This window comes from Oncorhynchus gorbuscha, linkage group LG26, assembly GCF_021184085.1.
Source record: "Oncorhynchus gorbuscha isolate QuinsamMale2020 ecotype Even-year linkage group LG26, OgorEven_v1.0, whole genome shotgun sequence".
Lineage (NCBI taxonomy): Eukaryota > Metazoa > Chordata > Actinopteri > Salmoniformes > Salmonidae > Oncorhynchus > Oncorhynchus gorbuscha.
In genome coordinates, this window is record NC_060198.1 from 9,097,527 (window position 1) to 9,124,181 (window position 26,655).

Below are 26,655 nucleotides of genomic sequence, written 5' to 3' on the forward strand. Positions count from 1 at the left end.
ATACAGCCACCGGGTAGGGGTTGTGTGTATGTGTGTACCAGAAATACCAAACATTTCCCAGCTTCCCTGCCCCAAGCCTAAGTCTCTCTTCCCGTAACTTTCTGTCTCACTGTTGTGTTACTGAGTTGCTCATTTTAAAATAGCTATAGGGGCCTCTGGCTCTGTTCTAGTTCAATTCAATTGATTCCTCTTTCGACCTAAAATCAGTGCTAAGTACATTCATGTCGGCTTCAATAAGCTACACTTCATTCATAGTTGAATAGAGCTTCTGCAGGAATGCAATGCAGCAGGTAATTTCACATTTCATTTTCGGGACTACTAAGTCCCAAAACTAAGATAATTGAATTGTGAATGTTATACAATTAAGCTGGTGCTGCATGGCCTTTCTAAACCATCTGGTCCAAACCAGTGACGTGTGGTATGATACTATGCAGGCTGGATGCAAGGAATCAAACTGAGAAGACACTTTCCTGTAAATCCAGCAACCCATGCAACACAGAACACGGAAAGAGAGAAGAAAAGGGCTGAGCAGACATGGCTCAGAGGTTACTCACGTGCAGAGAATTGATTGGTCCTCTCGGTCTGGGAGGGAGGGAGGGAGGGCGGTAGTGAGAGAGAGAAAATGGGGAGGGAGAGAGAGAAATGGGGAGAGAAATTATCAGCATTTAGCATAATCATCAGCAATGGCCCATTCCCCAAAATCCCTCTTTCAAACTGAAATGAGGTCTTGTACCAAATGTATCACTGGCTGACAGATGTACACCAAAGTCATTTTACAGAACATAGCCAACTTTACTGAGCTTGGTGAATTTGCCATTAAATGAGACACTCCCTTCAAACAGGTTGAAGGTCATTGTCTGCACCAGGAGTGAAATGTCATTTTACCAAACATTTCAAAAGCCTCAGGATCCAGACATTTCACAGGCACACAAAATGGAGGAGGAATCGAGGAGTCTTTCAAATGAAAGCTTTGTAGTGCCAAACCTCTGCATTACAGAGATAAGGGCCGATAGTGTACCTTGTCGCTATTAGGCTGGGGAATTCAGGGAAGCTGAGTGTAAACCTGCTGAAAGCTACACTCTTAGAAAAAGAGTTCCAAAATGGTTCTTCTGCTGTCCACATAGGAGAACCCTTTTTGGTTCCAGGTAGAACTATTTTTTAATTCCATGTAGAACCTTCTGTGGAAAGGGTTATGCATGGAACCCAAAAGGGTTCTACCTGGAACCAAAAGGGTTCTACATGGAACCAACAGGGGTTCCTTTTAAGGTCTAAATAACACCTTTTTTTCTAAGACTGTATGTCGGCTATGTCCATCATGTGCATGTAGCCTATGTGAAAACAGTTTACATATGAAGTCATCAGACTCAGTCAGACCACGGTAGGCGTAATACTGCAACTAAAGGCCATCTTTCTCTGTATATACAGTCTTGTTATTTTAGAGCCCTGTATCACTGAACTGGTAGGCTGATGACAGAAACACAGCTCTCTCGGAAGAAGGCAAAGCATCAATAGGATTTACAGTCAGCAGGAAAGAGAGGAGAGAGAGAAGAGAAAGAGAGAGATACTCTGTTTTAACGGCTAGAGAATCAGGAATAAGAAGGAGGGACCCATTTGAAGTGACAGCGAGATTGGGACAGTTTGCAGACAAAAAGCCAATCACTGAGCTCCTTCTCATCTAATTGGCTGAGGTGAACAGGGGCATCAATGGGTTAACAGACAAGTTGCGTTTCGATCAAACAGTGATGCAGTGATTTAATTTTCTTAACTCGAGTGGATTTGATTAATTGTAACCAGATTTGACATTGGGTTGCATAATATCTTCAGATTACAGTAAATTACTGGAGAATCTGAACACCTCAACACACACTGGTGGTTGATGCTACTGTACATGACTTAACATCTGTCACGGTTGCCTTGTACTCCAGTTAATAGGATGTGATGGAAATATTTGTGATTCTTTTTGTAACCACATTTTTATTTATTTTGTAATTTTTTCATTGGGGGGTACAGGTACAATATACAAATTAATATAATTTAATATTCAGTTCATATCGTATTTACCTGTGGACTGCCCTCAAAAAAGAAAAAGAAAAACATTTAGAAAAAAGGTACATAAATACAAAGAATTGATCATTATGACCATATTACAGAGTTACAAAGTTATAATACATTTAGTATGTAAAGAATGATTGCTTGTAGTCCAAGTAATTACCAACAGATCATGTTTCTAAGACTTCATTCCTCACACTCGTATAACACCACATAAAGCACTCTCTACAGAACACCACTGTCTGCCACCAGACCAAACTGTCTGCCTCCAGACCAAACTGTCTGCCTCCAGACCAAACTGTCTGCCGCCAGACCAAACTGTCTGCCGCCAGACCAAACTGTCTGCCACTAGACTAAACTGTCTGCAGCCAGACCAAACTGTCTGCCACCAGACCAAACTGTCTGCCACCAGACCAAACTGACGCAATGAGAGGCATCCGATCAGTCCCCGGAAGCAGTGGGCTCCAAATGAACCCAAGGTCATGGCTGCCGGCCAGGCTGGCACCAGAGAGTGGCAGTAGAGGAGCGTAAGGGAGGTGGTGAGGTGTGAGGTCATGGGAACTAACTGTGGTTCGGCTGTCAGCATCAGCGCCTCCTCAGGCCTCTCAGCTGTGTCACATGCCTGGCAGAACTGGAGTACCACAGATAAGACAAAGGCCATCAGCTCCCCTTCCCTTCTGCAGTGAGTCCCTTCCTCCGAGCTCCGGTGGCTCGCCACTGACGCCAGATAGACCTTTGTGGTCAGTTCTGGCTGTGAGTCTGACGAGGGCTGGGCTCTTGTCACCAAGGCAGAGCAAGGGGCTGATCCACAGTAACAGGCAGAGCATGGGGCTGACCCACAGTAAGAGGCAGAGCATGGGGTTGACCCACAGTAAGAGGCAGAGCATGGGGCTGACTCACAGTAAGATGAGGCTGACCCACAGTAAGAGGCAGAGCATGGGGCTGACCCACAGTAAAAGGCAGAACATGGGGCTGACCCACAGTAAGAGGCAGAGCATGGGGCTGACCCACAGTAAGAGGCAGAGCATGGGGTTGACCCACAGTAAGAGGCAGAGCATGGGGTTGACCCACAGTAAGAGGCAGAGCATGGGGCTGACCCATAGTAAGAGGCAGAGCATGGGGCTGACCCACAGTAAAATGCAGAACATGGGGCTGACCCACAGTAAGAGGCAGAGCATGGGGCTGACCCACAGTAAAAGGCAGAGCATGGGGCTGACCCACAGTAAGATGCAGAGCATGGGGCTGACCCACAGTAAGAGGCAGAGCATAGGGCTGACTCACAGTAAGAGGCAGAGCATGGGGCTGACCCACAGTAAGAGGCAGAGCATGGGGCTGACCCACAGTAAGAGGCAGTGAATGGGGCTGACCCACAGTAAGAGGCAGAGTATGGGGCTGACATGCAGTAAGAGGCAGAGCATGGGGCTGACCCACAGTAAGAGACAGAGCATGGGACTGACTCACAGTAAGAGGCAGAGCATGGGGTTGACCCACAGAGGCAGAGCATGGGGCTGACCCACAGTAAGAGGCAGTGAATGGGGCTGAAAGACAGAGATAGAGATGCTCTGGTTAACAGCTAACAGGGGCAGAGTCCCAAGGCATGGGGCTGACCCACAGTAAGAGGCAGAGCATGGGGCTCACTCAAAGTAAAGGCCCAGAAGCACAGTTTGGGACTGTATCCATCGTATCTACTAGCAGTGAGCTAGTTTATAGAGGGAAAGGTGGGAACATAACTGACCAGATTTCCCATATGAAGTTTCATAGCCTAAGTGCCGTGTGCCGAGTTCTCAGACTGGACTATAATAGAGCATGACCAATATAGCATAAGAGAGAGAGAGCTGCTCACACCGGCAATGACTCATCAGGATCAGAACTCCATCATAGCCCTGAAGACAGCCTTCTGTCCAATCTGTATCTCTACCAAGGAGGAGCACTTCTATGTTAGATGAGCTTTACCTCTGAAGACATCAATAACCCAATCGTTTCTGGGAATACACGCCTTAATAGGTTTAAAGAGTTTCCATGCAATCTGGGAGAATCATGATGCGCAGTGGAAAGGTGGACGGAAAGGATCGTGATGCATTATTAGATTGACTCCTGTGAGGTACCGTAGTCAATCATTCAAGACAGGGGTGCATCTTTTCCTTCATAGGGGCTGTGTATTTTCCTTTATTCACCAAAGGAGTAACATTTGTCTCTAGGCTAAACCTTATCAGCTTTTCATGGACGTCAATGACCCAAATGATTTCATTTCCAAATGTTTGATTTGAGGATTATTCCTATACAGAGTGCAATGTTTTGTTGATTATTTGTATATTTGCTTATTGCATTGTAAGGAGCTACTCCAACGTCAACAAAACAAAGTAGATTATTGTGGACTTCAGGAAACAGAAGAGGGAGCATCCACATTGAAGTGACAGTAGTGGGGAAGCTGGAAAGTCTTAAGTTCCTCGGCATGCACATCACAGACAAACTGAAATGGTCCACCCACACAGACAGTGTGGTGAAGAAGGCGTCACAGCGCCTCTTCAACCTAAGGAGGCTGAAGAAATTTGGCTTGTCACCTAAAACCTTGACAAACTTTTACAGACGCACAATCGAGAGCATCCTGTCAATCTGTATCACCGCCTGGTACGGCAACTGCACCACCCTCAACCGCAGGGCTCTCCAGAGGGTGGTGCGGTCTGCACAATGCATCGCCGGGGGCAAACTACCTGCCCGCCAAAAAGATCATCAAGGACAACAACCACCCGAGCCACTGCCTGTTCATCCAGCTACCAACCAGAAGGCAAGGTAGTACAGGTGCATCAAAGCTGGGACCGAGAGACTGAAACAGCTATCTCAAGGCCATAAGACTGCTAAACATCAATCACTAACTCAGAGAGGATGCTGCCTACTATAAGACTCAAATCATTGGCCACTTTAATAAATAGATCACTAGTCTGTTTAATAATGGCACTTTAATAATGTTTACATATCTTACATTACTCATCTCATATGTCTGCACCTTATACTGTACCTTATACCATCTATTGCACCTTGCCTATGCCACTCGGCCATCGCTCATCCATATATTTATATGTACTTATTTGTGTGTATAAGGTGGGGAATTGTTAGATTACTTGTTAGATATTACTTCACTGTCGGAACTAGAAGCACAAGCATTTCGCTACACTCGCATTAACATCTGCTAAACATGTGTATGTGACCAATAACATTTGATTTGAGCTAGTAACCAAAGTATTTAGCTGCACCTGCTATAACATCAACTGTACGGGACCAATAAACATTGATTTGATTAGATTTCTGTTATGCAGGTGAATGAGGACCCAAAAGCGACTTGGCGAAAACAGAGTCTTTAATCCAGTAAAGTAAAAATACAATCAAATAAAACAATTTCCACTCGTAATGACGAGAACCGACTGGAGACTTGATCTTGAACTGCAGGTTGCCTCGGGAAGGCACTTGAACTTAGCAGACTCAGACACCTGCTCACCACGCAGCATCTGAGGGAAACACGACACGACAGGGCGATACACAAACACAGCACGGTGAACAATAGACAAGGATCCGACAGGACAGGAACGGAAAACAAGGGAAGAAATAGGGACTCTAATCAGGGGAAAAGATAAGGAACAGGTGTGGGAAGACTAAATGATTGATTAGGGGAATAGAACAGCTGGGAGCAGGAACGGAGCGATAGAGAGAAGAGAGAGAGGGAGGAAGAGAGAAAGAGGGGAACGAACCTTCCAGCAGGGGGAAACGAACAGAAGGGAAAGCATAATGACAAGACAATATATGACAAAACATGACAGTACCCCCCCACTTCCTGGCGCTTGATTCATAGATCACAAACGGTCCAGCACGTCCCGATCCTCTCCTCAGGACCGTTTAGGGTACTACTCTAAAAAAAAAATGAGACACGGGTAGAGAACTGAAAGCTTAAGAGCAAACAGAACCAAACAGGCCAGGAGAGTAACAACTAGGGACAGACTGAGACACAGCAAGGGCAGGAACAAGAATAGGAGAGATGCGATGGCAGGGAACAGACTGAGACCCAGCAAGACCAGGAGCAGAAGCAGAAAAAAATTACCAGACTTCTTCTGCGCGCAGTCTGAACACGCAGCCACGAAACGGCGCGTGTCACGCTCCTGAGTAACCAAAACCGCTGGCGAATAGAAGCAAGGTACCCCAACGCCGGGATGGCCACAACTTGGCAGAGTGAGCCCACTGAAGAACAGCCAGACGAGTAGAAACAGGAACGAAAAGAAGGTTACTAGGACAAGCGCGCGGCGACGCAGTGTGCGTGAGTGCTTGCTTAACCTGTCTCTCAATTCCCCAGACAGTCAACCCGACAACACGCCCAACAGGAAGGATCCCCTCGGGATCAGAAGCCACAGAAGAACTAAAGAGACGGGATAAAGCATGAGGCTTGGTGTTCTTAGTACCCGGGCAATAAGAAATAACGAACTCAAACGAACGAAAAACAACGCCCAACAGCATGACGCGCATTCAGTCGTTTGGCATAACGGATGTACTCAAGGTTCCTTTGGTCAGTCCAAACGACAAAAGGAACGGTCGCCCCTCCAACCACTGTCGCCATTTGCCTAGGGCTAAACGGATGGCGAGCAGTTCAAGCCACATCATAGTTACGTTCCGACGGTGACAGGCGATGAGAAAAATACGCACAAGGGTGGACCCCATCGTCAGTATCGGAGCGCTGGGACAGAATGGCTCCCACGCCCACCCCCGACGCGTCAACCTCAACAATAAACTGTTTAGTGACGTCAGGTGCAACAAGGATAGGAGCGGAAGCAAAACGCTCTTAAAGAGATCAGAACAACAATCATACGACCGGTGAGGAGGAAGGGAGTTGGTTCTGGACCGACTGAAGACCGTGCGCAGACCATGATATTCCTCCGGCACTCCTGTCAAATCACCAGGTTCCTCCTGAGAAGAGGGGACAGAACAAACAGGAGAAATAGCAGACATTAAACACTTCACATGACAAGAAACGTTCCAGGAAAGGATAGAATTACTAGACCAATCAAAAGAAGGATTATGACACACTAGCCAGGGATGACCCAAAACAACAGGTGTAAAAGGTGAACAAAAAATCAAAAAGAAATGGTCTCACTATGGTTACCAGATACAGTGAGGGTTAAAGGTAGTGTTTCACATAATATACTGGGGAGAGGACTACCATCCAAGGCAAACATGACCGTGGGCTCCCTAACTGTCTGAGAGGAATGTCATGTTCCCGCGCCCAGGCTTCGTCCATAAAACAGCCCTCTGCCCCAGAGTCTATTAATGCACTGCAGGAAGCTGCCGATCCGGTCCAGCGTAGATGGACCTGTAGTACATGTACTTGACGGAGAGGACCGTCTAGTAGCGCTTATCAGTCGCCCTCCGCTTACTGATGAGCTCTGGCCTTTAACTGGACATGAAATGACAAAATGACCAGCGGAACCGCAATAGAGACAGAGGCGGTTGGTGATTCTCCGTTCCCTCTCCTTAGTCGAGATGCGAATACCCCCAGCTGCATGGGCTCAACACCTGAGTCAGTGGGGAAAGACGGTAGTGTCGGAGAGAGGGAGACACAGTTAACGCGAGCTCTCTTCTATGAGCTCGGTGACGAAGATCTACCCGTCGTTCAATGCGAATAGCGAGTTCAATCAAAGAATCCACGCTGGATGGAACCTCCCGACTTTCCTAACCTAGAGTCCTCCAGAAAACGAGCGTCCTGCTCGTTCCAGTTACTGGAGGCAGCAAGAGTGCAATCTATTAATCCGTTATGGATCGATTACCTTGACATAGGGAAGACAGGGACCAGGAAGCTTCTTTCCCAAAAACTGATTCAAAAACCCTTATCATCTCCTCTTTAAAGTTCAGATAATTGTTAGTACACTCAGCGCTTGCCTCCCAGATAGCTGTGCCCCACTGCCGAGCCCGACCAGTAAGGAGTGATATGACGTAGGCAATCCGAGCTCTCTCTCTTGAGTATGTGTTGGGTTGGAGAGAACACGATATCACACTGGGTGAGAAAGGAGCGGCACTCAGTGGGCTGCCCAGAATAACATGGTGGGTTATTAACCCTAGGTTCCGGAGGCTCGGAAGAACCGGAAGTAGCTGGTGACACGAGACGAAGACTCTGATACTGTCCTGAGAGGTCGGAGACCTGAGCGGCCAGGGTTTCAACGGCATGCCGAGCAGCAGACAATTCCTGCTCGTGTCTGCCGAGCATCGCTCCCTGGAACTCGAGAGTAGAGTAGAGAGAATCCATAGTCGCTGGGTCCATTCTTGGTCGGATCCTTCTGTTATGCAGGTGAATGAGGACCCAAAAGCGACTTGGCGAAAACAGAGTCTTTAATCCAGTAAAGTAAAAATACAATCAAATAAAACAATTTCCACTCGTAATGACGAGAACCGACTGGAGACTTGATCTTGAACTGCAGGTTGCCTCGGGAAGGCACTTGAACTTAGCAGACTCAGACACCTGCTCACCACGCAGCATCTGAGGGAAACACGACACGACAGGGCGATACACAAACACAGCACGGTGAACAATAGACAAGGATCCGACAGGACAGGAACGGAAAACAAGGGAAGAAATAGGGACTCTAATCAGGGGAAAAGATAAGGAACAGGTGTGGGAAGACTAAATGATTGATTAGGGGAATAGGAACAGCTGGGAGCAGGAACGGAGCGATAGAGAGAAGAGAGAGAGGGAGGAAGAGAGAAAGAGGGGAACGAACCTAAAAAGACCAGCAGGGGGAAACGAACAGAAGGGAAAGCATAATGACAAGACAATATATGACAAAACATGACAATTTCCTAATAATCTCAGGAATTTCCCCCCAGAGCTACGAGACGGCGAGATGGGTGCACTACAAAGCATTCCGATGAATTCATGTGAAATTGTTGCTGTGATGTAACAAGTGACGAATGTAGCGTGTCGTGTTCAAATCTAGCTGGTCCTTCACCATCTCTTAGGAACAGAGAGAGAGGTGCTACTGGTTTCCATCTTTGTCTGACGCTGTGAGTTTGGGTTGCTGCTGGGCATTCAAGTAGGTACTGTAAATCGACTCTCCATTCATCCTCACTTAGCAGATGAAAAGGGTTGTGGAGAAAAGTATTGATGTGTAATAAAAGCAGTAGTAGTGCTACAACCAATGTAGCAAAACAGGAATCTGTTAGCATGATGTTGCCATTTGTTGTGGGCAGCCGGTCATATTAAATGTTTGCTTTGCGTCGCAAATTTTAATTATTTGACGTAAACATAATCATGTTTTTGACCACATCTGAGAAACTACATTGGAAACCGTTTGATATTAAACCAGACTCAGAAGCGGGACATTTTTCATTTGGCTTTTCCCCCTCTTCTTTCTGAGCTGAGGCCAACAGCCTTTCACCGTCTCTGCTACAGATACTACAGATGGTGGCTGGCCACTGACATTTCCCATGACCTCTTCCTGAGTCACTGGAAGTGGAACTCTCTCTCTCTCGGATATTAAGGTCTTTCACACCCCTGGACACGGTAACGACACATGCCTGTGCAATAGACTAAGACCCTTTAAAAGGCATCAGAGGAAGGGATGATACCTGAATAGTTGCTCAATTTCCCTGAAGGTGAGGCTTTGTCTTGACCTGGCCTTCAGGAGGGAACGTTTGGATTACATTTCTGTCCTGGATGAGCTCATTTGCGATTCCAGCCCAGCACAGCTAACATGATATACATCAATAAAATAATACTTGTGGTGGAAGGAGGGCAATCATTCACCCATGAGACGCTGCACGCACAAACTCTTACAAAATGATAATGTCCTGGCCTTCTGATGGAGGGAGAGAGCTGGTTTGAAAGAGTGAACTGGAGAGAGGAGAGAGGCCAGAGCTAGATGGGTTGTTTTGTAGGAAGGGATGCCTGACGAAAACAGGGTGGGGGGAGACTCAGGCACAGCTGGATGGCACATCAGGGACAGTGCAGCTTCCTTGATTTGAGCAGGTTCTTCCTGGCTTTGATGACGTGTGGGGGGGGCCTGGCTTGAGACATTCTCACTGATGCACAAGGATTTACAGGCATTTCATGGTATGATGTCATCCTCCACTGCTCTATGCACGGCCGTACTGAGAATCACGCACACACACCATTGTCTCATCCTTCCTGTGTCTCCCTTTACATTCAAAACCCCTATCGCTTTCAGACGCAAACACAGCCCAGACAGCAAGGCTGCTGTGGAAACATCTCTCCCTTTATCTGGCCAGCTGCAGACGCGGCAAGGATATAATCGATTCAAGAGGACGTTCTCAAATTCCATTCATTCATGCCAATGTATCGACCTCAACAACCTCTCCAAGATCGTAAAACTCTGTTGACTATTTGAGGGGTCAAAGCCATGTTGGGCATAGATGGGGAACCAAGCAGAGCTGTTATTTCTGTAACATTGTTTTATAGCCTAGTCATGAGAACCATTGTATGGGATTCACATGATTGGTAGTGTTCTTTCCAGCTTCACATGACTTGATTATTTTAGATGGCTTCAAGAGGCTTCTCCACGGAATAGGATAGGATTGGTTGTTAAAATATTTGAAGAGAGAATAAAAATGATTTAAAAACCTATTCAGTTGTACAGTGTTTAGCCAATTCTTTAGTAATGGACTGTCTCATGGGAGGTAAAAAGGCAGTACCAAAGTTTTGTTATTAATGCTCAAAATAATAGAATAATGACTTAATAATTTACAGCCTAATTAACAAGTTAACCACCAGGCTTGGATGGATGGCTCCACTTGAGCTCCTCCACAGACCATAGACAACAAAAACAAAACACACGTCACCATCTTTCAAACCTGTGACAAAGTGAAAAATTGGAGGACATCTTGAGGACAGTGGCTCTGCGTGTGGCATTTGCGACGGAGAGGAGACAAGGGAGGATAGGACGAACGAGAGAAGAGCAGAGGGGGGCAGAGGGAGCTGATCTCAGCCCACAGACAGTGAGCTCATTGTGAGCCTGTGGCCCGCTGGGCCTGGGCCAGCCTCCGCCATTGAAGGCTAATGCCGGCATTAAAGAGAGGCAATGGAGTGGAAACTCTCTCCTCAGAATGCCCAGCTCCAGAAGTCACTTTTTCTGTTAACAAAGTGGCTTTGAAGGAGGAAGACCTCAGAAACCAGTTTGATATAAATAGAGGTACAACACATCCACTGGGCTGTGGTGGATAATGAAGACAAACTGGTGGTCTGTAGCTTTAATTGAGCATAGTCTAGTTTTCATAAGTTTAAGAAAAAAGAGAGAGGAAATGTCTTAAAATGACTCTGAGCACTGATAACATATAGCAGATGCACTCTGCAACAAATAAAGGCATCATCCAAGTGTTGTGTGGTGAGCAGTAAGTGGTATGTCAGTCAGCAGATACCAGAGTCCAAACCAGAGCAAAATGAAGATCATTGTTGGTTGGCCTGGCTCCTCCAAGGGAAGTTCCAACCGGCCACAAGACAGGGGGATAGGGCCTCTCTCACACTGTGGACTGTGGGCAGACTGCTTCCCCATTACCCCACCCCCTCCCCTTCAGATCCCCCCCCCTGCTGGATTAATGCAGTGACCAGACTCATTCCACACATTCCAGTTCACATCCCTGCCAGCCACGAGCCTCAAGCTCAATTGTAACGAAAAGTGTGCTCATGCTGGAAATAGACTGCATATGAGTGAGTGAAAACAGACGTGCCACGAGTGTTAACAGCATCATAGCCCGTTAAATTAGCAAGCAAGTCTATTTTTCTCGCGTTTACGCGGAGCAATTCTTGTAAAACAAGCAGATAGAATGCAGATAGAATACATTTGTAGAAAAGGAATAGGGAAGATCATTGCAATTCCTCTATGCTAAGTAGACTTAAGATGTAGTTTATAATGTATTGGGCAGTAAGTAAGCTAAGGTCGCAGCCTACCTGTGTTGATTTCATAGGCATATAGCTTAGGGAGGCTATGGTTGAAAAACTTGAGGACCGCTTACGTAGAAGAACAAGAAAGACTTGGTTGTTTATAAACAACTCGGGTTTAGCACAGGTACGGTGGCTCCCGTAGGACATCTAAGGAACTCACAACAATAACTCTCAGGGACTTCGTAGGGAACATAGATAACTGTTTATTATGGATTTTCATTGGCATACGCTATACTGTGTATGTGAATTGACGCTCGCTCTCGCACGCAAATTTTCACGCCGTTAACAGGCGTCTGTGATTTCGGCTTCACTCTAGACTCTAAGGCAGAAGGCACGCCTCTCGTTAACATCTACTATATGGATGGACAACACCTGTACTGACCAAATATGGACGAATAACTGGCTATGTACGAAGAACACCTGTACTGACCATGTATGGACTGCTCTATCCATTTGGCTGACTGAGGAACACTGGGTGTTTACAGCCTTTCCACAATAAAATGAGATGTGGGTTTTGTTGCCCTGGCCTGTACAGTCAGAAGGACCAGGTCCAACATCCTAAAACTTTGTTGACAGTTTGACTGTAATTCAGCAAGCAGGGGAGCAAGGAATTGCTGGAATTGGCCAATTTTGCAGTCTACAATGTGTGGAGAGGTATGGAAAAGCTATCCCATTAAAGCATTAGAGTGGTCAGTTTGTTCGTATAACACCTCAGGAGCAGTTATTAGCCTGTACATCGGGCAGGACTCCAGCAGTGCTTAAGGGTCTCGTCAGATTATACTGTTTTTACACTGAGTGTACAAAATATTACACTTTCCATGACATATACCAGGTGAATCCAGGTGAAAGCTATAATCCCTTATTGATGTCACCTGTTAAATCCACTTTAATCAGTGTAGATGAAGGGGAGGAGACAGGTTAAAGAAGGATTTTTAAGCCTTGAGACATAGATTATGAATGTGTGCCATTCAGAGCGTGAATGGGCAAGACAAAAGATTTACGTGTCTTTCAACTGGGTATGGTCGTAGGTGCCAGGTGCTCCGGTTTGAGTGTGTCAAGAACTGCAACTTTTTCCTGTGTTTATCAAGAATGGTCCACCACCCAAAGGATATCCAGCCAACTTGACACAACTGTGGGAAGCATTGGAGTCAATATGGGCCAGCTTCCTTGTGGAACGCTATCGACACCTTGTAGAGCCCATGCCCCAATGAATTGAGGCTGTTCTGATGGCAAAAGGGGGTGCAACTCAATATTAGGAAGATGTTTATAATGTTTTGTACACTGTGTATGTTCTCTCTGACATAGCCTGCATGCACCAATCCTCTCCCTCTTTCTGTTACCATCTCATTATAAAACAGTTAATTCCGGCAAGGCATTATGATTGGTCGAGAGGCGTCCACAAGCTGCAAAGCTGTCTTTGACAGCAAACAGCTGGCAGGCGGTCAATAGGGGGTTTTGGACTGTTCCTCTGTGCCTGGTCCCTGTTAGCCGTCATCTGTGCTTAAAGCAGTCAAGATAACACTCACAAAAACAAACACTGTGGAGTGCCTGCTTGTGAATGGGGTCTAAGAGGCAAAGCCCCTGGCCCCTGAAATGGCCATTAAATCGCAGTGGCAGTGCTTCTGCTATGGGACCATTAAACTGCAGTGGCAGGGCTTCTGCTATGGGGCCATTAAACTGCAGTGGCATGGCTTCTGATATGGGGCCATTAAACAGCAGTGGCAGGGCTTAGGATATGGGGCCATTACACTGCAGCGGCAGGGCTTCTGCTATGGGGCCATTAAACTGCAGTGGCAGGGCTTCTGCTATGGGGCCATTAAACTGCAGTGGCAGGGCTTCTGCTATGGGGCCATTAAACTGCAGTGGCAGGGCTTCTGATATGGGGCCATTAAACAGCAGTGGCAGGGCTTAGGATATGGGGCCATTACACTGCAGCGGCAGGGCTTCTGCTATGGGGCCACTAAACAGCAGTGGCAGGGCTTCTGCTATGGGGCCACTAAACAGCAGTGGTAGGGCTTCTGCTATGGGGCCACTAAACAGCAGTGGCAGGGCTTCTGCTATGGGGCCATTAAACTGCAGTGGCAGGGCTTCTGCTATGGGGCCATTAAACTGCAGCGGCATGGCTTCTGCTATGGGGCCACTAAACAGCAGTGGCAGGGCTTAGGATATGGGGCCATTACACTGCAGCGGCAGGGCTTCTGCTATGGGGCCATTAAACAGCAGTGGCAGGGCTTAGGATATGGGGCCATTACACTGCAGCGGCAGGGCTTCTGCTATGGGGCCATTAAACTGCAGCGGCAGGGCTTCTGCTATGGGGCCATTAAACAGCAGTGGCAGGGCTTCTGCTATGGGGCCATTAAACAGCAGTGGCAGGGCTTAGGATATGGGGCCATTACACTGCAGCGGCAGGGCTTCTGCTATGGGGCCATTAAACAGCAGTGGCAGGGCTTCTGCTATGGGGCCATTAAACAGCAGTGGCAGGGCTTCTGCTATGGGGCCATTAAACAGCAGTGGCAGGGCTTCTGCTATGGGGCCATTAAACAGCAGTGGCAGGGCTTCTGCTATGGGGCCATTAAACAGCAGTGGCAGGGCTTATGCTATGGGGCCATTACACTGCAGTGGCAGGGCTTCTGCTATGGGGCCATTAAACAGCACTGGCAGGGCTTCTGCTATGGGGCCATTACACTGCAGTGGCAGGGCTTCTGCTGTGGGGCCATTAAACAGCAGTGGCAGGGCTTCTGCTATGGGGCCATTAAACAGCAGTGGCAGGGCTTCTGCTATGGGGCCATTACACTGCAGTGGCAGGGCTTCTGCTATGGGGCCATTAAACAGCAGTGGCAGGGCTTCTGCTATGGGGCCATTAAACAGCAGTGGCAGGGCTTCTGCTATGGGGCCATTAAACAGCAGTGGCAGGGCTTCTGCTATGGGGCCATTAAACAGCAGTGGCAGGGCTTCTGCTATGGGGCCATTAAACAGCAGTGGCAGGGCTTCTGCTATGGGGCCATTACACTGCAGTGGCAGGGCTTCTGATACGGGCAGAACCAGGAGTTGGTCCTCAGCCACCAACATCAACTTACAGATGGGAAATAGACAGACCCAGCAAATCTAGTTTCCATTTCCAACGTGGATCTTTCCTGAGAAATGGGTCCTTAGAAGGGAAATGTGATAGGCTAGCTAGGCGGATTCATCATTTTGAGAAGTTAGACAGCCCCGGACATCTGGACATTTATTCAGTGTGTGTTGTTTACGTGACCCAGACCAAGGCACCTGGTACAGTACACGTTTAGGAAATCTGTGTTTAATATTTACCTCAGGAGTGAGATAAATTACAGGAGACAGGTTGTGTACTACTGGACTACAGCTGCCACAGCAAGGACAGAAGGAGTGACGGGGAGTGACAGAAAGTAAGGGAAGGGAATCACAATTAAGCCAGAACCTGAGGCCTTGTCCTACTTCAATATTTAGAATACTTAGATCATGGAGCATAATGCGTGGTAACACACGCCTGCCATTCTGGTAAAGTATTAGGGACGTTCAATATATTTTCCCCTATCGTGAGACTGACCTGAGGGAAAAACCCAGCAGTTGAAAGACTGATGACAAAAAAGTAGCCCATTATTAAGAGCTTACCAAGGCCCTGCGGACCTTCAACAGGGCTCATTTACTGTATGTTAGCTCTGCCAAAAGCCAATCCATGCTGGGTGACAACACAGAGAGGAATTCTCACTGTGAGTACGGCACATAGTGTATTTTTTTCAGATGAGTGGGCAGCCAATGTGGCTCCGTCCTGGCTGAGAAACAGAACCAGCTGTCCCGAGACTGGCGACCAACCGCACCGCGCAGGAATTTGGCGGGTAGTGGTTTGAAGTAATTTTTCATTAGTCACACAAACTGAGGGACTGATTGTGATCTCATCTACAGCTTCAGAGGCCAGGTCCAAACCAAGGCCAAAACAAAGGGGAGAACGTGGACCTGTGGCTCCTGATCTGAAGCCATTGTATTCCTGAGCCAAGATGTTCTAATAAATTCAATTCAAGACGAAACATGAAAGGTGTTTCAAAGGGAGAAGCACATGTAGCATACTGAACACTTTGGACACCATGGAACGTTGAGAGGGCTCTTGTGAACGTCACTTAGACAGAGATTACATTTCCCATCCCTTGTATCGTTCAAACCAGGCCTGACCGAGGCTGAGTTCCACGGGTGAGATCAAACGCATTCCTCAATGTTCTAACGTCATTCCTCTCTCGCTGTCCTCGAACTGTCACTACATAACCAAAAAACAAAAACACAACAGAAAAGGGATGACTTGGCTATAGCTGCAGTCAGTCTCACCCTGCCCCGGAGAGAAAAGGAAACGGTAATCAGCAGGTCTTGCCCTCTCAGTGTCCTGTGTGGCTTTGTTCCTCCCAGGCCCAGGTTCATTAGGAGTCCTCTTAGCCTCCTCCCACCTCTGCAGACAATGATTTATTCTTTATTCACCCAGAGGATATACAGCAGCCCACTGGCCACCCCTGCATTCCATTCCATTGAACTGTAATGGCCAGCAGAGAGGTTTGGTCACTGCAAGAAACAAGGGTAATGGATATTCTCTAGCTTCTTCAATGTGGTACAAAGTAGCGTTGGTATAATGATGGTGGAGCGTTGGCATAGTGATGGTTGAGCGTTGGCATAGTGATGGTGGAGCATTTGGCTTAATGCCAGCTGTTTTAAAAACCCTAGAGGGGAAGAGCCATAGAAATGGATCATTGTCAGCATACTCCAGAACTTTATAGGTTTATGACATCAACCACACTCATATTATATCTCTAGGGAAAATGGCTGTGTGCTGCAGTATTGCTGGGCCTGCCGTGGATCTCAGGGGAGGCTAAAGAAACAGCTAGACCTCTGCTTCAGTCTGGAGGGCACAGTCGTTTAGGTGCTCAGACTGCAGAGTGTCTCCAGGGACATCATTCCCATGTTTGGCAGCTGGAAACATCAGAGGAGTGCTGAATCTGCTGATATTCAGGGTAAAACTTCCCTGCAGGTTGAATGAGTTTAGGGCCACAAAGACTTGGAAATTGGGGGAAAATGGGACAAATGTTATCTCAATTCCATACAATATGAGAAAAGCAACAGAGCAGGCTAACTCAATCAAAGCTGTTCCAACTATTAGGCTAAATAAATCCCATGGTACCATGGTACAATCCCATGGTACACTATCTAGAACCTAAAAGGGTTCCTTAGCTGTCCCCATAAGAGAACCCATTGAAGAACCCTTGTTGGTTCCAGGTAGAACAGCTTTGGGTTCCATGAAGAACCCTTTCCACAGACGATTCTACATGGAACCATAAATGGTTCTACCTGGAACCAAAAAGGTTTCTCCTATGGGGACAGCTGACGAATCCTTTTGGAACCCTTTTTTTCTAAGAGCATAGAGGAAATGAGGGATGAGGGATTGAATTTGATTAAACACATTAATCAGTACCGTAATTCATCAAGTACTTTCAGCATCCATAACAGCATTTGGTCAATGTTCTTCTGAACCAGGTAAAAGCAAGAGAACACTCACCAAAACAACAGATTGTCATTTTATTGTGTTACTTTTTGACAATTTGTTTTTACTTTAGTTAATTTAGTAAATATTTTCTTAACTCTATTTCTTGAACTACATTGTTGGTTAAGGGCTTGTAAGTAAGCATTTCACGGTAAGGTCTACTACACCTGTTGTATTCGGCGCATGTGACAAATAACATTTGATTTAATTCAGAAAATTTGATCAAGCCTGTGTTTTCTTGGCTCTACTTGGAATTCCTTAAAAAATGTAGCAGGTCTCTTTTTTACTAGACTAACAACAATCTCTGTGTGTACTCAGTGTGTTCTAGTACTCAAAGGATGGACGAGGCGGGCTAGGCACAAAGCCTTGGATTATTTTCAAAAGAACTTTGGCCATAAAAACCATTACAGGTCTTATTGGTACAAAGTGGGTCATGGGATGCAGCGAGTCCCAGAGTGTACACACTAGGCCTACATTGTAATAACACACCCACAATCGCTTTGAGTATAGACCGTACATTGTACATGAGGTCTCCATCCACGGAAATTTTCCTCCACACCATTTACTTAACATTTCGTTATCTTTGAGACTATAATCAAAGACATGAGTTCATTTAGTGACGGAGAGGGTTCCCATGAGACAAAAGGCTTATTGCTCAAAGCTTATGAGGCCAATATAGATCTGCCTTGAGTGGACCTAATGGCTTATCCAAACACAAGGGAGAGTCCTTACAGAGGCCATTCTCTTCAATCTCACAAAACCTTGCTGTTGGACAACTATGTTGGTTAGGGACAGTGTTGCCGTTGATGTGAGTAGAGTCCACTCTTGAAATCCCCGTGCTGACATGGGTGTTTCTTCTCTCAACCAACACATGGTTTCATTCAAGAAAACATCAGCGCTTCGCATTTCTTAACGACACGTTCCAGAAATGTTCAAATTAGCCCCTTGTAACTGACTGGACGCCATCAGTCCAGAGCAACGAGGGAGATTATGGAAAGAATCTGGAGAAGTAATTCATGGCAGATGTGTGGGTCTAGTTGTGGTGGGGAGGCCTAGTTACACAACCAGGACTTTGTAACTTTACACCTCATTTAACCCTCCATCTGGCCATTGGCTGGCATCTCAGAAATGCTGGGATAATGACTAGCCCCTGGAAAGGTTTAGACATCTTTTAGCCAATAACTTGATTTGACTGTCTGGAAGTTGACTTCCTTGGATGAAGATGTGAGGCCTACAAACTGTGAAGATAACAAACTGCCCAGGGACGACAGATGAAATTTATCCGTCTGGCTAAATCTGGCACAGTTGCAGAAATGTTGACCAATGTGCATTGTTCATGTTAATGAATACTTAACCTAATACATGACATGAAGCAAATGCCTGTTCCTCGTGGCTAAATTTGAACTTCAATGTCCAAAGGAACATGTGATACTATCATCAGTATCACAACATTTAGGGATGAAATCATGGCACTGAGATAATGCCGTGATGATATCCATAACACTATGCAGTGATCCAGCGACATTTTCTGAATCAGGTTATAGACCTGCTCAGGGCCAGAGTAGCAGCTGGCATCTGCTAATCTCCAACCTACAAACCGTTGGTTGGCTGGTTAGCCATGATGACTATACTGGCGATGACTACCACTGTGACAAGCCTGCATAAAAGTGCACGGGAACTTCAGGTCCTGAGAGGTATTCTTTCATTTCTAAATTGGTTATTGGCAGAAACCGATGCCTCATTTAAATAGGTGAAATGAACCGAAAACAAAGAAGTAATTTGGATTTGAAATGGCACTTACTCCGAGTCCAAGTCTCCAGTCCCTGCACCCCACCCCTGCATCCATGCAGATGCTCAGGGTGTGAGAAAGCTGGTAGGTGTGAAGGGAGTAATGAGAAAAACTCACTGGGTCATGGGACAAATAGGGCTCATAACAAAAGTATGATTGGGGAAGCACTATGTATTTGCATGCACATGCAATATCCGACAGTGGAATTACCACTACATTACCAGTACATCCAACCAGTGTCTTTGGAGAGATTCTTCACAGAGGACACTACTTGAGGTGTCAATGCACACATTCTCCACACTGAGAGAGAACTTCCTCCTTGTCTAAACTGACACCAGGCAGGGCCTGGATGACGGGACTGCCCAACTCGTCACAACCGACCCCCACTGGACAGACAAGCCCTCGCCACAGAGACAAAAGGTCCCATTGTGCTGCCAAATGCAGGTCGCCCTCTCTGTTCTCACTGGTCTGGTCCCAGTCACCACTCCCAGCCTGGCGTGCCTCCCAGCTATATCAGGCAGAGGGAAAGAGAAAGAGACATCTCTCAGACATCTCTCTATGATGTCTGTTGTTGTGACAGTCATGGGATGGTGCTCCATAATGTGCATCCACACCAATAGCACAGCCCTATGGACATCCAGAGTTTGTCCCATGATAGTATCGCTGGGGAGCTGCCCCTCGCCCCAAGATCCAGAAAAATAATTAAGAGGTCAAGAGGAGCTGTGCAAACTAGAGGTCGACCGATTATGATTTTTCAACGCCGATAGCGAAACTGATTATTATTTGTAATAATGATGAATAATAATTACAACAATACTGAATTAACACTTATTTTAACTTAATATAAAACATCAATAAAATCAATTTAGCCTCAAATAAATAACGAAACATGTTCAATTTGTTTTAAATAATGCAAAAACAAAGTGTTGGAGAAGAAAGTAATATGTGCCATGTAAAAATGTGTGCCATGTAAAATATGTGCCAGGTAAAAAATGTGCCATGTAAAAAAGCTAACATTTAAGTTCCTTGCTCAGAACATGAAAACATATGAAAGTTGGTGGTTCCTTTTAACATGAGACTTCAATATTCCAAGGTAAGAGGTTTTAGGTTGTAGTTAATATAGTATTTATAGGACTATTTCTCTATACCATTTGTATTTCATATACCTTTGACTATTGGATTTTCTTATAGGTACTATAGTATTGCCAGTGTAACAGTATAGCTTCCGTCCCTCTCCTCGCCCCTACCTGGGCTCGAATCAGGAACACATCGACAACAGCCAGAATCGAAGCATTGTTACCCATCGCGCCACAAAAGCCTTGCAGCACAAGGGGAATAACTACTCCAAATCTAAAAGCGAGTGACATTTGAAACAGTATTAGCGCACACCCAGCTAACTAGCTAGTCATTTCACATTGGTTACACCAGCCATTAGGCTGATAAGCTTGAAGTCATAAACAGCGCTGTGCTTGCGAAGAGCTGCTGGCAAAACGACAAATGTGCTGTTTGAATGATTACGGGCCTGCTGCTGCTCAGTCAGACTGCTCTATCAAATCAGACTTAATTCTAACATAATAACACACAGAAATACGAGCCTTTGGTCATTAATATGATCGTATCCGGAAACTATCATTTTGTAAACAAAACGTTTATTATTTCAGTGAAATACGGAACCGTTTGTTATTTTATCTAATGGGTGGCATCCCTAAGTCTAAATATTCTTGTTACATTGCACAATCTTCAATGTATGTCATAATTATGTAAATTTCTGGCAAATTAGTTCGCAAAGAGCCAGGCAGCCCAAACTGTTGCATATACCCTGACTCTGTGTGCAATGAACGCAAGATAAATTACACAATTTCACCTGGTTAATATTGCCTGTTAAACTGGATTAGTAGTTATAACTACTGATTATGATTGATTGTTTTTTATAAGATAAGTTTAATGCTAGCTTGCAATTTACCTTGGCTTCTACTGCATTTGCGTAACAGGCAGGCTACTCGTGGAGTGCAATGGTTAGAGCGTTGGACTAGTTAACTGTGCGGTTGCAAGATTGAAACCCCTGAGCTGACACGGTGAAAATCTGTCGTTCTGGACCTGAACAAGGCAGTTAACCCCCAGTTAACTGACTTGCCTAGTTAAATAAAAGGAATACAAATAAAAATGTACAAAAATAAATAAATACAATTTTTAAAAATTGGCGCCCAAAAATACAGATTTCCGATTGTTATGAAAACTTGAACTCGTCCCTAATTAATCGGTCATTCCAATTAATCAGTCGACGTCTAGTGCAAACACAAACACACGCTGGTGTAAACACTCTGGATACATTAGAGTGGGAGAGAAAGGGGGACTGGGAAGGATTGTTTGCTGCCTAGAATGATGTTGGTTTAGTCAGGTGTCTGGGACAGGACAGATAACGGGTATCTGTGACAGGACAGATAACAGGTGTCTGGGACAGGACAGATAATGTTGCTATTTCTACTTGGGAGTATAAGATACAAAAGACATTAAATAAACCAAATGTCAACAGACAAAAATGTGATTAATAAATTCCAAGAAAAAACAGAGCTGTTCAGAGAAAGAGGGTAAAGCCATGGAAAAAGATGGAGCATGTGGTTTGAAAGAAGAGATTGGTTACTGGCCCTGAATGATGGAGAGAGACAGAGAAATGGGTGCTTTCCTTAAGCAGCTCCTTGTAAATCAATTCTGCCCTTCACTATTTTTCCACTGACGTGAGGAATAGAAGGTCATGCAGGCTTCTCCTGCTGGGCAGAACCTATAGGCTAGTAGACGATGCAAGAGATAAGTTCTCCCTCATCACGAACCCCTGGAAGATTTACGGTTGAGTAAAAACCAACCCAAACGGGATGAAGTCTATTACAAACTGGATTTAACATCACATACAGGATTGTGAATCTACTTGAGTCACATAGATTCACCCTCATTGTGTTATGGAATCAGATGCAATTCTAATAAAGCTTTTAGTGTATGTTTTTCTTCACCCAACACTTGCGTCAACATACTTTGACCATGCCAGAGACAAAGTCAAAGCCTCTGGCAATCTGAAGAGGTCTGAAGTGGATTCTCTCTGCAGTGACTAAAGGCTTTGGGTTCTCAAGCTGATATTTAGACCCACTGGTGCTTATAGCCCATAGTGGTCCTGAGAAGTGAATAGTTCTGAGGTATCAGCACTTCATGGAAAAAACCCAGTCATCCTTCACTTCCCCTTTCCACTGTGCTCCCCTCATTCCAGACATTGCTGGCAAAATTCATTTCTCTCTGGAGGTGGAAATATGAACAGAGAAATAAGACCAGCTCCTTTGGACTGTTTCCACGAGCTCTTTTTCCTCAATGTGTGCCATTTGATACCATCATGCTGGAGATGCTTGCATGAATGTAGGGCAACTACTACATAATACAGAGCTGGCCAGTGCACTACATCAAAATAATTGGGGGTGACTTTAGTATGCAACAAACCATGGTTCAGCTGATGGTTTCAATTAAGCCTTCTAGTGAAATGAATGGCCCTAAAGTTGTTGAAATTGACTAATAATCCCGTAAATCACAGGGCGACTGTTAAACAACTTTTATGAGCGTTGGCGATGGCAACACGTGGCTTGTATTGGTTTGTAACTTGAGAGCGAAAGCCTTGAGTATTGTAACAGTAGAGCTAACGGAGATGCCCTGACAAATGCAACATGGGGAAAGGTAAAATTTCCCCAATTTTGTTGTATCCAATTGTTAGTAGTTACTATCTTTTCTCATTGCTATGACTCCCGTACGGGCTCGGGAGAGACGAAGGTCGAGAGCCATGCGTCCTCTGAAACACAACCTAAACCAAGCCGCACTGCTTCTTAACACAGCGAGCATCCAACCCGGAAGCCAGCCGCACCAATGTGTCGGAGGAAACACAGTGCACCTGGCAACCTGGCCAGCGTGCACTGCGCCCGGCCCACCACAGGAGTTGCTAGTGCGCGATGAGACATGGATATCCCTACCGGCCTAACCCTCCCTAACCAGGACGACGCTAGGCCAATTATGCGTCGCCCTACGGACCCCGAAAGGTAACATTTTGACAATTTACAGAAGCCCCCGCCCCCAAACAAAATAACAAAACTAAAATGATGACATAAAGGCCCAATATCTGTTCATCCCCTAGCAACATTTTAAATTGAAACACAACAACTAGCCCTATGGGAACTGACATTGTACAATTAACATGACAAATGATCCAAACAGGCTCCAATTAACATCACAGACCTGGGAGATAAGTGTACCTGCCACAGTGGAGACAAGCCTGTCCTAATATCAGTATGTACTGTACCTACCAGTTGATTGCCTCTCAACAACAGCCTTAATCCCAAAACAACCGGGTAAATTGGCTTTGACTTTCTGGTTCCAGTAGACTGAATCAGATCATTCATACAATTTCCCTGTGTAGCAAGCATATGCACATATTTTGTGCAGTGACATTGATGGTTGCAGTAAAGGGAGGGATAAACCATAACCAATTGAGACTTACCTTGGAGCATGCATCTGTACGCGGACTCTGAGATGGCGTAGATGTGAGGGGGCATCTCGTGTCTCTTCTTCCCCCTGTACATCTCTATGATGTTCTCTGAGTAGATGGGCAGGTACTTGTAGGGGTTTATCACCACACAGAAGAGGCCAGAGTATGTCTGCAGGAGAAAGAAGATCATGTCATTCAGTGTGAAACACGGGAATCTGAAGACACCATGATTTGATATCACGTTTTTTGTTTTTACATTTAATAATACAGGGTTGCCAGGTAAAGAGAAACCATCTGAAACAATTGTGGACCAGTCAGCTGTCATGTAATGAGAAAGAGCTTACAAATCCCTTCAGTGCCCCACAGGGAATCACTACTATCACTATTCACTAATGATGTTGAAGCAATCCGAAAGCAATTTCCCCTCTCGCTTGTGGGGTTGAAAAGGAGTGTGAACTGCTTAGTGGACAGTGACTAAGCACAAACAGAGTAATAGCCTGACCTTGGCTTGTATGGTGGTGGAAGGACAGTGAAGATGTGAAAGGATACATACAGGTAAAGGGAATGAGAGAACAAAGATCATTGCTGGTCCGTATCAAAGTAGCCTAATGATAAGGTTGACCTTCAGTTTGCTGCTACACGGACTGAGATTAAAACACTACCATCATAATGATTAGGCATCATAAAAAGACCGGTTGCCTCTGGTTCCAAGCCGGGATTTATTTTCCCTTTTCTCTCACTCTCCCCCTGACCCCCAAAAAAACTGATCATACAGAAACAGTCCCTGTGATATAGATGCTGCTAGGTGGATGGCTGCCAAAGTGCTGCACCATTTGAGATTTCTCCCACACAGCTTTCTCCTCCTCCTCCTCCTCCACCTCATTGCATCCGGCTGAGAGGACGGTTCTTTATTCAGTGCAGTCCAATGCACTCAAGCCAGGGAATGAGTTACGCTGTGTGTGATGCATTGTAATAACCCGAAACAGAGAGCAATAAATCCGATCTCTTAAACACTAATGCAGATCTCTAAATGGGGGTCGTTGAAGTTGCGTACAAAACTGCCATATCATCCCTGCAGTGTCAGACTGGGGGGGGGTAAGCCAGGAGAGGGTTAATCCCTGTCTACAGTCTGCCGGCCGGGATATTCCATTAAACCAGTAAGAGAAGGGGGACGGGTGATTATGCAGAAGGGTCCTTTTCCGATTCTGCCTTTCTCTCTGTGTCCATGCACCCTTTATCTCCATCTCTCAGTCCCTCTCTTGGTCAGTCCAAGCTTGGCTGTAATTATGTTGTCTGTGTGTTGGGGCGGGGGAGGCAGAAGACAGGTGGCTGCAGAGGGGCCCAAGGTCGGCTAACCAAGTTGCTGAACTGGAACAATGGCGGTGTGGCCAAGGCATGCTGGTGTGGGCTGGGGGTAGCGGCAGGGTCCTAGTCTAAAGACTCTTGCGGAGCAAAGCTCACTGCCACGGTTGTCGCCTGGCTGGAGCGGGAAGAGCGATTGTGAGTCACACACACTCCTCCTCTGTGAGACAAAACAAACATGTCCGCTCAGCTAGCTGCTACGCCTCTTATCTCAGTCTTTGGACCACAGGGGACTTTTACTGTACTCTATTTGGCTGCAGCATGACTGGGGCTTGTGGCATTGTGTTATGTGGTATAAAAATAATGCCAATATATTGAAGGTTGTGCTGAATGGAAATGAGACAATCACCATCACCATTGTAGAATGTGATGAACGGTCCCTTTGAGACGACACGTGGTCAGTGATATTGGGGGATATCATGGTGTGCATTAGGGGAGGGGTGAGTGGGTCACCAGATGGCCAGTCTTTCATATGTACACATACAGATCCCTCGGAAGGGCAGAGATATGCTCTAGCCTGGTCATAGGCCAGCCACAGCAACAACAAGCTCGGGAGGAAGCAGATATTTGTTGTTCAAACCAAAATCAAATCAAAGTTTATTGGTCGTGTACACAGTTTAGCAGGTGTTATAGCGGTGTGGCGAAACGCTTACGTTAATAGCTCCTAACAATGCAGTCAAATGTCAAAATCAAAATGTCAAGAAAAATATGCCACGAAAGGAAGGAATCGAGAGCGGCGGGACGAATGTTCATGAGTCACAGTGGGGGACTAGGTAGCTTTTTGGGGAGAAAAGGGGTCACTAGCAGGGGGTATGTGGCTACACAGGGGTAACCAACATTCTAGTGCGATTCATCTTGGTGCACTGGTCGATGAGTATGTATGGAGTTATGGAAGGGATTCCTGCGGTATCCACAGATCCCACATACTTGCAAGCCTCCCCTTTAGCTGACAGCAAAGTAGGGCCAGTGGACACACCACACCACCTGTCGACCCCCCCCCTCCCGCCCCCCACAGTGGGCGCAGAGCCAGGCAGACGGATTAGCGCTCCGGACAGCGCAGCCCAGACCCAGAGGCAGCAGCAGGATCGGGGAGAGATATGACTCAGCTGCCCAGCCTGGATAGCAGCCCCTGGGGAGTACTTGGGGGATTAGTGGGGCTCTGGGTCTGCAGGCGGGGATGAGATGTGTAGGAGGTATATGAAGGGAAGGAGGCCTTGGTGTAGAACCTGTCCCTATCTCTCAATATAGTAGAGATCGGGGTGAGACGCCGGCCAAGAAAATATATATCTCACACAGCACTGTGCCTTAGGTGGAGGGAGGCATGGGCCAAGAACATGTCTCTCAGTACAACAAAGTAGTGTACCCAGATAGCCAGGCTGTGGTTAACAACGAAGAACTCCGACACAGTTGACTAGGTTCCCAGTTCTCCGGATATGTCCAAGTGGTCCCCCTTGCCAAGCCCAAGCTGAGCGTAGCTG

General features: G+C 46.2%; 1 protein-coding gene across 12 annotated transcripts in view; it reads right to left on the bottom strand.

Moving 5' to 3' along the window:
• The window catches only part of LOC124015191 (myosin-10), a 100,791-nt gene that overhangs the window by 60,769 nt on the left and 13,367 nt on the right, over positions 1-26,655 (bottom strand). For all 12 annotated transcript variants that reach the window (XR_006835108.1, XM_046330218.1, XM_046330215.1 and 9 more), the window contains exons 3-4: positions 23,828-23,984; positions 555-582 (exon numbers count right to left, since the gene is read on the bottom strand). Coding sequence is in view for 11 of the 12 variants with exons in the window: in XM_046330218.1 (XP_046186174.1) it covers positions 555-582; positions 23,828-23,984 (185 nt within the window). In the remaining variant the exon portion in view is untranslated. The remainder of the gene's footprint in view (positions 1-554; positions 583-23,827; positions 23,985-26,655) is intronic.